Source organism: Harmonia axyridis, chromosome 7 (assembly GCF_914767665.1).
Source record: "Harmonia axyridis chromosome 7, icHarAxyr1.1, whole genome shotgun sequence".
In the NCBI taxonomy this organism is placed as follows: Eukaryota; Metazoa; Arthropoda; class Insecta; order Coleoptera; family Coccinellidae; genus Harmonia; species Harmonia axyridis.
The window spans coordinates 35,498,960-35,513,859 of NC_059507.1; the positions used below are offsets into that span (position 1 = coordinate 35,498,960).

The 14,900-nt window shown below is 34.0% G+C and overlaps 1 protein-coding gene across 4 annotated transcripts; it reads right to left on the minus strand.

Moving 5' to 3' along the window:
• Window positions 1-483: 483 nt before the first annotated feature.
• On the minus strand, window positions 484-11,216 carry LOC123684303 (protein TIC 214-like). Of its 4 annotated transcripts, XM_045623504.1 has the most exons (6): window positions 5,201-5,784; window positions 4,086-4,614; window positions 3,482-4,024; window positions 2,588-2,726; window positions 2,129-2,259; window positions 484-1,867 (listed from the first exon to the last, which is right to left on the minus strand). In XM_045623504.1, exons 2-6 carry the CDS (start codon window positions 4,491-4,493, stop codon window positions 656-658), a joined length of 2,433 nt encoding a protein of 810 aa, XP_045479460.1. In that variant the 5' UTR covers window positions 4,494-4,614; window positions 5,201-5,784; the 3' UTR covers window positions 484-655. The 4 variants fall into 4 exon arrangements, with proteins under 4 accessions (XP_045479460.1, XP_045479464.1, XP_045479463.1 ...); XM_045623508.1 differs by lacking the exons at window positions 2,588-2,726; window positions 3,482-4,024; window positions 4,086-4,614; window positions 5,201-5,784 and adding exons at window positions 6,692-6,862; window positions 9,307-9,460; window positions 10,910-11,216; XM_045623507.1 differs by lacking the exons at window positions 4,086-4,614; window positions 5,201-5,784 and adding an exon at window positions 9,307-9,381.
• Window positions 11,217-14,900: the final 3,684 nt, after the last annotated feature.

Here is a 14,900-nt window from a genome sequence, read left to right on the forward strand (position 1 = left end):
TCCACGTTTTTCTCAATTTCTGAGAATTCTTGTTAATTGTACCTATTAATTTGAAAACAGCATACATTTATTCGAACTGATCAAAATACAGAAATAAAAAAAAACAGACTCATCACGATTTTTAAATTATATTGAAATTCTTTCAGTTGAAAGCAAGAAAATCATTTCATTTTTTTTTTTCATACGTGTCCTACTTTTTAGTTTTCTGTGACATTAGAAAAAACGCTTTTAAATTTTTTATGTTTTTTTTCATAGTTACTCAAAATACATAATTTTAATCCAACTGGAGAAAATTCACGAAAAAAAATCATACTACCTTTAGTTTTAATTCTTTTGGTTGAAAGTCTTTCTAACTTTTTGTTTCTGCAAATGGATCTCACTCACTTTCAAGAAGCAATTTTCATACTATTGATAATTAAAATTTCAAGGTAAGTAAACCTTCCACTATCTATGTTATGTTTGATAGAAATTGAATATTCTGTATTTATTTGAAATTTTTATTGTCATTTATATATTTTAATAATGAATTAATATAAAACTTTCAATATTAACAAAATATATAATTTTCATTGTGGGGTTTTTTTTGGAAGACACAGTTTCTACCATCTTCAACAAGTGTATTTTCAATGATCTTTGAATCTATAATTATTTTTTCTCAACTTTCTTCAGAAAGGTTTCTTAGGGTAGAACGATCATCATCACTACATATTTCTTCTTTGGGTTCTACCTTCACTTCAACTTCACCCTCCAAAATTTCACTACACTCACTAAAAAGTCCGTTTTGTTCACTGTAACTTCCTACTTTTTCTTCACTTATACTAGTCCTTCGAATTTGGTTTTGCTCTATCTCTATGTCATTTTTGTCATCACTCATTTCTTCATCTTCACAACCTTCTTGTTCTACTTGCGATGTCTCTATCGTATAAATTTGTTCAACTCCATCTGTAAACATATCAGCAATCATTTCGCTTGGAGGCTTTTCTGGTACGTAAACTTTATCTTCGCTATTTCCACTTTTGTCTTCAGCTATGTTGTTTTCATCTTTGAGAGGATCTGTTCCCGTTTTGTTCAGTACTTCGGGCAAACTTATGGAAGAAGAAGGAACAGTTAGTAACTGTCGAAAACTTCTTACTTTCAAATAACCTTTAGTTGAAGTATGAGGTTTTGCTGGGATAGTATGAGATGTTGTTGGGATAGTATGAGATGTTGTTGGGATAGTATGAGATGTTGTTGGGATAATATGAGATCTTGTTGGGATAGTATGAGATGTTGCTTGTACAGTTTGAGATGTTGCTGGTATAGTATGAGATGTTGCTGGAGTGGTATGAGATGTTGTTGCCTTACTCTTGTCTAGAACTAGTCTGATTGGTGTGGGTGGTTTTTGAGACATCCATTTCTTTGCTATACTTTCAGAAAACTTAGGAAGTTTTCTTTTTAGGGTAGAATTAGCAGTTGCTAGATTTAAAACTAATACATTTTGTCCTTTTGTATCAGTGGCGCTATTTGGAGGAAACTTGGTCGTTTTGATGTCCAAAATGAAGTCAGATCTCAAATTTTTCCTGATCTGGATCAAGGAATTGATAGAACTGCTCAAGATCTCTTGTAGCTTGTTGTGGACCACTGCAAGTTGTTCAGCGTTAGTAGCGCTGGATTGTGCCTTATCCAACTGGGTCATTGCGTAGGATAAATTTGTGTTGATTCCTGAAATTGCAGTTGCAGCCTTGTTAAACCATGAATTATTCGGTTTTGAAGACTTCCCGGGAATTTCCAAGGTCTTTACAGCTTGGAGGAGTGTGCTTGAATTTTTAATATTAACAGGTGTGTTTAAAATACGAACAGTAGAAGCCCTTTGATCCGGAACAATTATCTGAAAATAAAACAGCATTAGAAAAACAGCATAGAAAAATCAATTTTATTTTGAATTCCTGTTTTAGAAGAATACCAAACTTATTTTTCTACAAGACTGATAAAGAATTGTAGGTCAAAATCATCATCATCTAAAAGTTTTCAATATCATTGACAACTATTTCAGAACTTTGAAGGTAATATAATAAATTTAAATGAATAATCTAATTTTTCGTTTCATGGATCAATTTCTTGGAATAGGAAATAACCAATCTTCACTTACCTTTTGAGGTGGTTGAATCAGGATGGCTTCACCATCTTGGATGCCAGGTTCAACAATTTCGCTCTTTATTATTTTCTCCACTTTTTCTGATTCTCCGATATCTGTTTCTTTATATTCAGTGTCAAATTCATCTGAAATACAAATAGATATCTTATGGCAAACATTCAGATAATATATTGTAGCAATTAACCTTAAAAAAAAATTAATAGATAACTGCAGATCTATAAATATCCATTCGAAAAATGAAGAGGGAGGTATTCTAGAAAAATTTTGGTGCATAACAAATGCATGATTCAAAAACAAATTATTTAGAAGAGAAATTCTTTATTAGTGTAAAATTTTTCAAACAATCCCTGAAATACATAATTACAGTAGCGGATGATGAAACTTGAAGCACTAGGAACATCAACACATCTGTTTATAATTACAGGCATTATTCAAATTCAAATTATGACTAACCTTCCCCAAAATTTAATTGTTCATCTGATATTGCTTCAGTACTATGGTCGAAAGAAAAAGTTGTAGCAACAGAGTTGGGTGTGAACTTTCTTTTTCCATCAACACTTACTTTTGCACAAGTATCAGGATCAAAGTGAACCTACAATGTTAAATGCATAATAATCCTAGTATTCCATTCAATAAAAGTAAAAATATATTTCATGGTCTCAATGATGAGTTTCAACTCACTGATAACAAATCCGTTGTGAAATTCTATTATGTCCATCCGTCTGGCCGTAAACACGGATCTCAAATGCTGAGGTTAAGTTTGGACAAAATCTAATTGGGGGTTCTGTAAATATCGCCTTTCGGAATTCTGTTTTCCTGAATAATTTCGAAACAATGGATTTGATCGAGATAAAATTCTGCAATGATATGTAGAATGACAATTTCAAGCTTCATGCACAATTTTATGTTGATTGCATTCCCAAGAACAGAGGAAATTAAAGAAGAATATTGAAAATAGTTTTTCATCGGGAATAATATATCAAAAATATACAGGATGTTCCTGAATGACATTGCAAAATTTTAAGTTATTCCTGAAATTACTTATTTAAAAAAAAAGTTTAAGGTATGCCGAAAAATGTCAAAAACCATGGTGATGGAAGTCTTAATTTCTGAATATAAATCGCTTTTCATATGATATCGTATTAAAAAGACTATGTTTATTTCAACACTAGTTTGTAGATTCTGAAAAGTTATGACAATGCTTCAAAAGGATAGATGGACAGACAAATGCATGGATGGATGGAACCAAAAATTTCAATACATTCACAAAGTTACTAACGACACATTCAATTTAAACAGACAATTATTAGTAGCAATTCTTTATGCATCAGTGACACTGGTACTCACTGAAACTGATCTAGCATCGGTCAAAGCACTATCATGCAGAACTTCCTCAGCAAATTCTATTTTTGTTAAAGAATCTTCCACATAGCTTCCAGCAACTTCAGAAGATTTCAATCCAGTATGTGGCTTGAAGCTCAAGATGTCCACACCTTTATTTGCTATTAATGTTGCTGATGTCCTTCTGAAGGAATGTCCAGTGTAAACCTGAGAATCCTCTAATCCCAGATATTTAGCAATTCTTGCAGGCCAACTACCAATAGTTCCTCTTCCCACCACTTGTATACTACATCTTCCATTACGGTAATTTAAAAATAAATTTTTGCTTTTTGTATGTATTGGTCGCAACGCAATGTACTTCCTCAAGATATCTATATAATGAATTTCTTCATCAAGTTCATTTGTTACTGTGAAAGAGCGTTGTATATTGTTTTCAGTGTTTGGAATTTTCACAACTACGAATTTTTCATGATCTTCTATATCATCTATCCTCATATTATACAATTCATCCCTTCTGCAAGCTCCTGCTATTCCCAAGATCAGACCTACCTAAAAATACAAAGGTATTCAAGTGTTGCTCTCATGCAACAATCTATTCAGATTTAAATACCTTGAGTATAAGAAATTCATTGTCAGGTGCTTCATTTAAAAATTTTTTAATGTGTTCTCTGTTAAATGCACCAGACTTTTTAGGCCTGTGTCCAACACTCTTTTTTTTCAGATAGCCAATTAATGTAAAAAATGTTGAAATATCAATAGCATCTTTTAGAAATATTGTACTTTTCAGCATAGAATATTCTGCCCAAAGACTACCAGGTGCTTTTAACGTATCATTACGCCTAACAAAATAATCCAATAACATCTTTTCATCTATTCTTCCACCATATTTTTCGTCGCACCAATTTTTGAAATGCTTGTATGTTTTTTCATATCGAAGTTTGGACTTTTCTGGTATTATTGAGCTACAACTAATCTCCAAGGTATTTTCTATTTCACTTATATCATCAAAGGCACTCATATTTGATACATTCGTCAACACAACGAAATAATATTCAAAATGAATTGAACAACTGGTTATGTTTCTCGTTTGTCATAAAATATTGTCATGGAAACATCAGTCTTTAATGAAAATACTATTTCTCTATTTCTGTATCGTAATGAGTTCATTACAGTTCTAAAAAACAGTGCTGTAATGAACTCATTACAGCATCATTTTCAGATATATTTTTCGTTTTGTGGTTGTCTATGCTGACTTCCAATCCTATCAAATTTCAACAAACGTCAATAATTGTCAATATAATATAATTTGGGGATATAGAGAAATGATTCGCTACATATTCGCAAATTCTCATAATTCTGGTAGTGTTCAATCGATTTCGTCAGACATAATTCACGAATTTAATGTGTAATTGTAAATTATGTCTAAATTCGAAACATACGATTCATATTCAAATTCCGTAATCTGTCAATTTTCGTAACAGTCACACCAACTGCCAAGATACAATACAAAAGTCACTAGGATATATAATCTGAATTTTTCATTGAATTTCGACAATATTTCGCAAAACTTGACTGAAATAGAGAAAATATCGTCTAATACTCGTTGCAGAAGGCAATTCCAACACTCATGCGTTCCAAAACTCGCTCCTTCGTCGCTCGTTTTTGAATTTCGCATTCGTGTTGGAATAGGAGCCCATTCTGCAACTTGTTTTAGAATATACTATTGTACAGCGAAAAATATTGGAAGAAGTAAATATAAATATTACTTATATGAACGTCAATTGTGTTTTGACGTCTATATCTGACAGATGTCAGATCATAGATAACAATATTCGTTCTTGACGTTTTTTTCTGCGTTGCCAACCTTGAAGTTATTTTCGTTCATAAATAATTTTGAATGCACAAAAAAAATTGTGTTATTATACAGGGTAACTGCTGACGTAAGCATAAGATTTTCACAAATTTCTGTCGAAGCACATTTTTCACCAGCGAAATTGTTTGCCATGGACAGGAACAGATAGGTAATCACTTGGTGTCAGGTCTGGAGTATGAGGTGGATGCATAAAAACCTCCCAACCAAGCTCAAAAATGGATCGATTTTGTTGACTTGGCCAACAAATCACAAAACTGTCAGAAAAGTTTTTCTAGTACGAATTCTCATCTTTCTAACGATATCTAGTGGAACACAATCGGACTTATACAATGCGGGATACAGATAACTAGAGCCATTTATTGGAAAAATAATGGATTTATTTTTACAACACCTAATATTAATATTGTAATGGGTGTTTTTTTTAGAGCTATAGAACTTTAAATTGCAATAAAACAACGATGATTCGATTGACATGAATTTTATTTATCCGCAAGATAATCTTGTGGCATTATATTTTAGATATGATTTCTGGCATATGACCGCCACGGCTGGCTCGGATGTAATCCAATCTGGACGTCCAATTTTCGATGACTTTTTCCAACATTTTTGGTCGTATATCGGCAATAACACGGCGAATGTTGTCTTCCAAATGGTCAAGGGTTCGTGGCTTATCCGCATAGACCAATGACTTTACATAGCCCCACAGAAAGTAGTCTTATTATTATTATTATTATTAAATCACAAGATCTTGGAGACCAATTCACAGGTCCAAAACGTGAAATTAGGCGGTCACCAAACGTGTCTTTCAATAAATTGTGGCACGAGATGTGTGACATGTTGCGCCGTCTTGTTGGAACCACAGCTCCTGGAAATCATGGTTGTTCAATTCAGGAATGAAAAAATTAGTAATCATGGCTTTATACCGATCACCATTGACTGTAACGTTCTGGCCATCATCGTTTTTGAAGAAGTACGGACCAATGATTCCACCAGCCCATAAAGCGCACCAAACAGTCAGTTTTTCTGGATGTAACGGTGTTTCGACATACACTTGAGGATTAGCTTCACTCCAAATGCGGCAGTTTTGTTTGTTGACGTAGCCATTCAACCAGAAGTGCGCTTCATCACTAAACAAAATTGCGCGATACGTATTCCGCACAGAACCATTATTTTGAAATTGCACTATTTGCAAGCGTTGTTCAGGCGTGAATCTATTCATGATGAATTGCTAAACCAAACTGAGAATAAATCACTTAACAGCTGTTAAATCGGTCGCCATCTCGAACAGTAATGCCAACTTAAAGTTATATACCTCGAAAAAAAACACCCGTTATAAAAAATACCTGAAATCCTGGAATGTGTACTACTTGAATCTGAATCATCAGATATATATTTTATAGGAACAGCCTGGGGAGGTAATCTGGCCGTTTCTATTTGATGAGGGGCGAAATGCTTGCAACATATGGCTTTATTTCCAAGATCCTTGGGGCTCAAATTCATCAGTTTAGGATTGCCTGCAACAAAAATCTCATTAGAGTTATTCAAAAGTCATAAGATTGAATCAAAGAATGATATTATCTAGAAAACAGTATGCTCATTTTGCCCAAATATCTGTAATTTTCGAATTTCGGTCCAAGAATGGTATCAAACGACTCACCCAGTACCGTATCTAGGGCGTGGCAAAGGTGGCACTTGCCACGGGCGCAAGGTCTGAAGGGGCGCTCAAAAATATCAAGAGAAAAAAGAGCACCAGACAGAATAATTTTTTCTCGAAATCGAAAGCAGATACGACAAAACTAAAAGAAACCAAAAAGTGTTGTACTAGACCAGAGTTTCTTTTCACATTCTTCTAAGTACCAGTGCTTCATCAAAAAATAGTTCTGGTGGAAAGAAGCAGGTACCCTTCCAGAAAAAATATTACCCTGTAGATTTGCATACAAAATGAGCATATCACAAGATGAAAACTTTGAATCGGACGATCTATGCCAATTCAAGTTGAATATCTTGTGAAGGGAAGGTGCTATGAGAAAAAAACTTGAACTTTAATACCGGTATCTCAAAACCAAAGCGTTTGCGGATTCATATTATAGGACTTTTTTCTTAAAATGATCCGAGAAATCTTCATTTCATTTTCATTTGTACACATTAGGAACACCGTTTAGATATAATCAATTCAAAACTGATATCTGCACAATCAAATTGCAATTTGAATGAATCACAATAAATTGTATAACACGGCCTAGACAATTGACGATGCGAATTACTTAGTTCGGTATTTTGATAACTACAGTATTGAAATTTTGTGACTAAAATGAAACAAAAAACCGAAAACAACGAGTAAGTGTATGCCGATTACGAATGGAAAAAAAATTACACATGGCAAATAAGGGACGACGACGACAAAGCGGATAGATAAAGGAAAATAATAAACCTCGGACATAGATGTGCTAGTAGTGCAGTAAAAGTACTCATCTTGAAAGCGATAATTTACTCATTAACCTTAAAAGGGTCCGATTTTGTAGTCCGTGTCGATTTCAGAGGAAAGTAAAATGTTTATTGGTTCTTTTTATGGAGAAATTTTCTTTTTTCGTTTATGCGAGAATTCTGAAATATTATATTTTGGAAATATTGGGGGGGAGGGGGATAATTACCCCCCATTTCTACGCCCTTGCTGGAAACATTGAAAATATTGCTAGCCTTCCCTAGAATTTGAGTACTGAGCATAAAAAAATCACAAAATATATGACTTGAGTTATGTCCAAAAAAATACTATGAGAAAATATAATCGATGAAAAAAAAATCTTCGAAAATGGGGGGCGCTGTCTAAGATATTGCCACAGGCGCTATAGTACCTAGATACGGCCCTGGACTCACCGATGAAGAATTCGAGGTCAAATTCAATTATGTTTGGCCGGTTGTTTCCACGATAACTTTCGAACGTGAAGAGATAGCGACTTGAAATTTTCAAGATTGAGCGAAGGAACGCGAAAATTTGTTGTTTTTTCGTCAAAAATACACAAATCCGATCCAGTTTACACTTGATAATCAGTTTTAGAATATCATCGTCGCACTAGAGGAAGGATTGGTTCCGAAATATAAAATTTTCGAGAAAAAAAAGTGCAGCGATCCTCACGAAATTTGACAAAAATGAATCGAATTTGTATGTTTTGAGTTATTCAGGAAATAACAAAAGCACCAGGCAGCAGCCTGAATAAAAAAAATTGTCACCGGTTAATTTTTCTGAATTTTTCGTATATTGTAGAATGAGACCTCCTGAACATTAAAGTCTATGGGCTCAACTCGATCATATGACTTGTTTTCAAAATTTCATACAGAGATACGTTGGCGTTTAGGTACTAATTGTTATTTTGTCATTGAAAAATTAAAACAACATTCTAAAAGTATCCCAAATTCGATACAAATGATCATTGACAGTACATGTACTGAAAACAAACAGTTCAGCAGAAAACTGCATGTGAATGATTAATGGAATAGGTACGCTGAGGCTGTTCAGAAGGAAAATTCAAATTTCAATAGGAGCCATCTTTGACGAATCGTCAAAAATCAAAATATGCTGAAACAAAACCGGTGTCTGCATTCTAACGAAAACTTTTTTTAGGAAATAAAGAAGATATTTGGCAAATTTCTTAAAAAATTTTATCATACATAAATTGAGGAATTCGAAAGTTGCAGGCAAATTTATATCAGAAATTTACTATTCTTTTCTTCATCTACCAACTTTCGAATCATACTGAATCTTTTTCAACATCTAATACAGCATAGTTTTACTTTTTTCATACATATCAAATCCTTTTCTGATGAAAATAATCCAAAATTTAAATCAAACTAGTTCAACGTAGAAAATTTTGACGAAAAAGTAAGAAATGTTTTAAAAACACAAGAGCTCAGAAACTGATGATTCAGTGAATATCCAGGTATAATCAAATGATGAGCTTACCACAATTTAAAAGCCATTTTTCACATCTGTCAGGATCTTTAACAGGGAATTTGTACAACCTCAATGTTGGATCTTTTCTAAGAGTTAATCCACATTTGTAGAATTGGCATTTATTTCCAGCAGGCATATGATAGCATATATTTCTAGCAGACATCTGAAACATTCAAGTTTTGTGAATTTTAGGACCGGTGTGAACTTACCAGATCGTTTGATGGAAACACCTGAAGGCAAAATTTATATTAAAATAACATTACAGCAAGCAATAGAAAACATGGGGATTTCGAAGTCATGAAATTGAAGCGAAACAAGAGAATGCGATACAGAAAAATTATCGAATTTATTTCTGTGAATCGAATTCTTTTTTCAAAAGTTCATATGAACATATATCCTAACAAGCTTCGTTTTATAAATTATTTCATTTCTGAAATCAACAGTATTTCATTAAGAAAAATAGCTGTACAGTTTTCGAGATAATTGAGTACAAAGCAAACCCTATACACAAAAATTAAATTTTCCGATTAGTGATATAAGAAAGTACAAAAATGGCGTAGTTTATTGAATCGCTTTCAGATGCCATTTAATTGAACATCTCAGTAGGAACATTCATCAGATATACTTTCATGAACTAGGCCAATTTTGGTACTTTCATTTATCACTAATGGGTGAGTTTGAAACATCAATTTTTGTGGATAGCATTTGATTTGTACTCGATTTTCAATAGGAAAAGGATCATCGCACCCCTATATCTACGCTACTGGATCGATTTTACAGGACACACTTACCAAATTCGAAACATTACCTTATCTAGACTTCAATACCAAAAAATTTAAAACAATGAATGTAACAATACTGAAGGTATAAGTAAAATACTGTTATTTTGTCAAATTTTAACACCCTCTATCTCGAAAACGAAGCTTGTTAGGATATATGTTTTTTTCATGAAACAAGGTGTTCTTCCAATCCGACGCCAAGTTATTGAACTAAAATCTATAATTCTATATCTATAATTATCTATAATTCATTTTTCATAATTAATTCCATTCCATAATTTCACTTCAATTTCATCAACTCGGAAATCCCCATATTCTCTATTACATGCTGCACCGTTATTCCAATATAAATCTTGGCTTTCGTCAGTGCGCCACTGGTCACCGCTTTGGCTGTTTCAATCGAACACTCAAACGGTCGGTTGGGAAAGCTTGATTTGATTGTTTTCTATTGGCCCAAAAAATGGCATGAACGCCACTAACAATCATACCAAACTCTCAATGAAACAGCTTCAATGAATATAAATATATAACAGGTATAAATTTCATGATATTTCTATAGAAATTTTTCTGGTATTGAAAAATGAGAAATATAAATTTAATTTGCATTTGCTGAACTCTTCAATCGAGTATAATTCTAGGTAACCGTAGGCCTATGTATCAAAAATATCTACACAATAATTTGTAAAACAAATTAATAAGTATTTCAAAAGGGTGGTTGATATTGACAAGCAATTAACAAAAACAAAAGCGCCAAAAATTACGTTGGCAAAGGAAGAATGCATAATTAAATTCGTGAATTGTATCAAAGTAATTATATGATTAATTCTACTTACGTTCGAGATCCCAGTTATACTAGGGACAACAACAGCTTGAAATATCGCTTAGCGATTCTTATAATAATGCAGCAAATATATGCCACTAACTACACATCAACCGTCACTATTGAACTTAATAAAAAGCCATTTTTTCACAGAATGCAAACTCACAATTTCACATCACGGGATACTGCCACAGCAAAACACAAGAAATCCACAAACAAAGACATACAATTAACGTAACCTACAAAAAAACGATCCTACACACGGTCGAGGTAAAAAGACAAGCGACTTTCGACCCAAATGCAACCAATGAAATGCTCTGCATCCTTTGGATGCCACCGCCATCTACATGATGTTTCCTTTTGTCTCTAACGAAATATCCGTAAGGTGAGACCAGTGGCGTAACTAGAGCTGAGTTGAGGGGGTTTGCTCTCACTTTGAAAAAGCAATATCAATTTTTCTTAATTTTTTTTTAATTGTTACAACGGAACGGAAGGGAAGGTACCATTTTATGACAATTTGGTTTCTTGGGTGGGAACCACTGCTCTATCGATCTAAAATATTTTCAGCGCTGCGTTTTTGCTGCTTATATCAAAAAGTACTAACAACTTCGATATTTCAAATCAAACACCCTGTATATATTATTACTTTTACGGTTTGCCGTAGCCTCTTGCTTGTTGATGTGTTGACTTCCTTGTCCTTATCCTTAGCGGTTTAAGAGTAATTCGGTACTTGGAATCATAGATTTATCATAATTAACAAATACTATGACATTTCATGAATATATCTACAAAATGTACAGGGTGGGCAAATTTCGATGTTTTAGCACTACAACTTATAAACCAGAGAAGATAGACAAAATCTGATACCCTATTCTCGGTCTCTTTTTCTGAAAAACCAACAAGGGTAGTATTCATTTTTGGTCACCTTCTTTTGTTTTCGAGTTATAAGCGAAAATTGGAAAAATGGCGATATCGAAAAACATTTATATCTCCGCTAATACTGATGATAGAGCTCTGAAATTAAAACGTCATACAGGCACTTTTTTACGTAGAATCCAGTGGCGTGCTCGACTTTTCAAAAGGGTTTTTAAATACGAAGCTATGAACTAAAGTTATGTTTTTTCAAATGGGAATACTATATTTCTGTGCCATTTTTTGAAAGCTCAATTTTTCCTGATTTCAAAAATATATAACATCGTATGGTTTGTATCAATATAAATAATAGAAAATGGTCAAAAACCTTTTTTTATCTAAGAGTCTCAATATTTCTATGGTTTCAACTATTGATGAACACAGAAAAATTGAGCTTCCTATAACAAGAGAAGTGACCTACCATCAATCTGATTATTTTTATGCTTTTTACTAATTTCTACAAAATTTGAATTTAAATAAGGAATAAAGTAATAATATACAGGGTGTTCTATTTGAAATATCAAAGTTTCAAGTACTTTTTGATATAAGCGACAACATCGCAGCGCTGACAATATTTTAGATGGATGGAACAGAACAAGAAACCAAATTTTCAATAGAAGCGTACTTTCCGTTCTCCGTTAAAGTCCAGGGTACCATCCAGTGTTAAATCCAGGGGGGTGACCAGGTGGGGTTAATACCTCCCGGAGCATGACTGATACCCCTCCGAAGACAAAAACTCTCCCTCAAAATCAAAACGAATTTTTGACGATGTTGAAATTTCCTCCCGGAGAAAATGTTCTGGTTTCAACACTGCTACCTTCGACCGTGACCCACCCTGTATAGGTATAGATGATCATTACACAACGGAATTTTTTGTAAAGATAACCGGCATCGATGACACGATCATTATCCGTACAATGATGTAGAATCTAGTGAACTGACAAACATATTATTTTAAATACCTACCAATATGAAATTACTTTCAGAATTGTTCGATTGAAGTAAGACTCACCCGTTGTTTTTGCAGAAACATTGCGACGCAATTTTTTTCTAGCAGAATAAGGCGGGTTCCCTGGAAATATTGAGGGAATTGCATCTGGCTTGAGCTTAGGATATCTCATAGGAGCAGTTAATGTAATGCCAGTTCTTGAATCGGTCGCTGTTATTGAGTTTAAAATATCGTCTTTATGAAAATGCTGTTCGCACACCCTGGTACTCTTTGTAGGTATGAAATCATCACGTGGGATAGCTTCTAGCCACTTGCGTATTAGGTCAGGATCTTGGGGAAATTTAAAAACGTGTACTTTCGGTCCATTCCTGTAGTTACCAAAGCAACCGGGAACACAACAACAGAACGGCATTCTTATTCCCAATAAAAACAACACGGTGTCAGCGAATTGATTTGACAATTAGTGGCCGTTCAAGAATAGGTTAACCTACTTAAGGCGCGTCACCAATTTTGACAGACTTCAGAGCCACCTGACCTTGAGTTTAGGTAGTAACGGTTATTTCATAGAATATTATTTCAATCTAGTAAAAATTCATGTATAAATTCACCTAACAGGAATTCAAAATCAAATTGAATAGAGAATGTGAGTTGTTTATTAAAATATCAACTCTTCTCTTTTTAATGTCACACTCAATTCAGCACAGCACATGTTTATCTCTCTAGTTCAAACAATCTTGACTTATCCTAGAGAGATTTGACAATCTTATTTGTTGTCTTGAGGAGATAATTACTTGAATATGCTTAAATAATTGCTTACATATAACTGACGGTGACTTGATAATGCAACGAATTGATTTGTCAAGCAGTATTGAACGTGAAATTTAGCTACGATGGAAATGTTCATTCGGTTGATACCCACCTAATTGATGCATAAGCACATTTCCTTCACAGTCGTTGAATTTCAACGGTACAGCTGAGAGACTCAACAATTTCCTTCTTCCCTAGTCTAAAATGGATTCTGTCAACTATTCTTTTTACAACGGATCGCATCGTTCCAATAAGGAAAAGCGAAAAACGTTAAATTCTTATTTTTGAACCTATTGTTCCATTTATTGTAAACACAATAGCAACCAGGTGGAGGCGTTTTTTTACTAGTACAAACGTAGTTTTGGGGTTTAAATTGAAATTATGGAAAAATTAGTCGAATACTGTCAACTGTCATGACGGTAGGACATCTGTTTGTCAAATTAGGAACTGATGTAAATTTTGCTATATGGTTTATTATTTCCTCTATTATCACAAAATATCCTAATACATAATAAAATCATATAATAATCATTAATACTGAAAAGCATACAAGGCATTATCGCCTCAGGGAGCATCTCATGAGAATGGGTCTAGCAAAAAACGACGACTGCATATTCCGTAAAAAAAAAATGGACAAGGGACTTGTAGAAGTGATAAAGTAACTTTCTTGATGTCATCCCTGATACTGGAGTTCATTAGAACCACAGGCTACTAGTCTTTGTTAGAACCCTGGAACTGGAGAGCGAGCTGAAGATTTCGACGACCAATGGCGAGGGAAGATCGAAGGACGAAGAGGCGTCGGGCGTAAAAGATTCTCTTGGCTGCGAAATCTACGCCAGTGGTTTGATATAAGAGAGGCCAGTACGATCATCCATTTGGCACGAGACAGAGAGGAATTCCAGTTGATGGTCGCCAACCTCCGTTGAGGAGACGGCACTTAAAGAAGAAGAATGGCGAGAACATCTCTGATGGAGGCACAATAAACCATAAGGTCACGGTGCAATGAAACCTAGAGCCGCGCAGCCCTAACCTAAGTTATTAGGTATATACATAGGAATAACTAATTTTTCCGTCCTCGTTACAAATAAACTGGAGTTGTTTTAAAATTCAAAAAGGACTTCTGTGAAGATTCTTAAGAAACTGAGGCATGTAAAGCATTGGAAAATTTGAGTGAATATTTAATAATGTACTGATCCGATAAAGGCTCCTTGGATTAGCTTGTTGAAGAAGTAGCTCTGACAATCAGGGGGCAAATTGGCAGCAAAACGCATAGAAACGAAAATGCAAATAATGCGTATGCAATATATAATCACATAATTGGAAAAATGTTGTAATT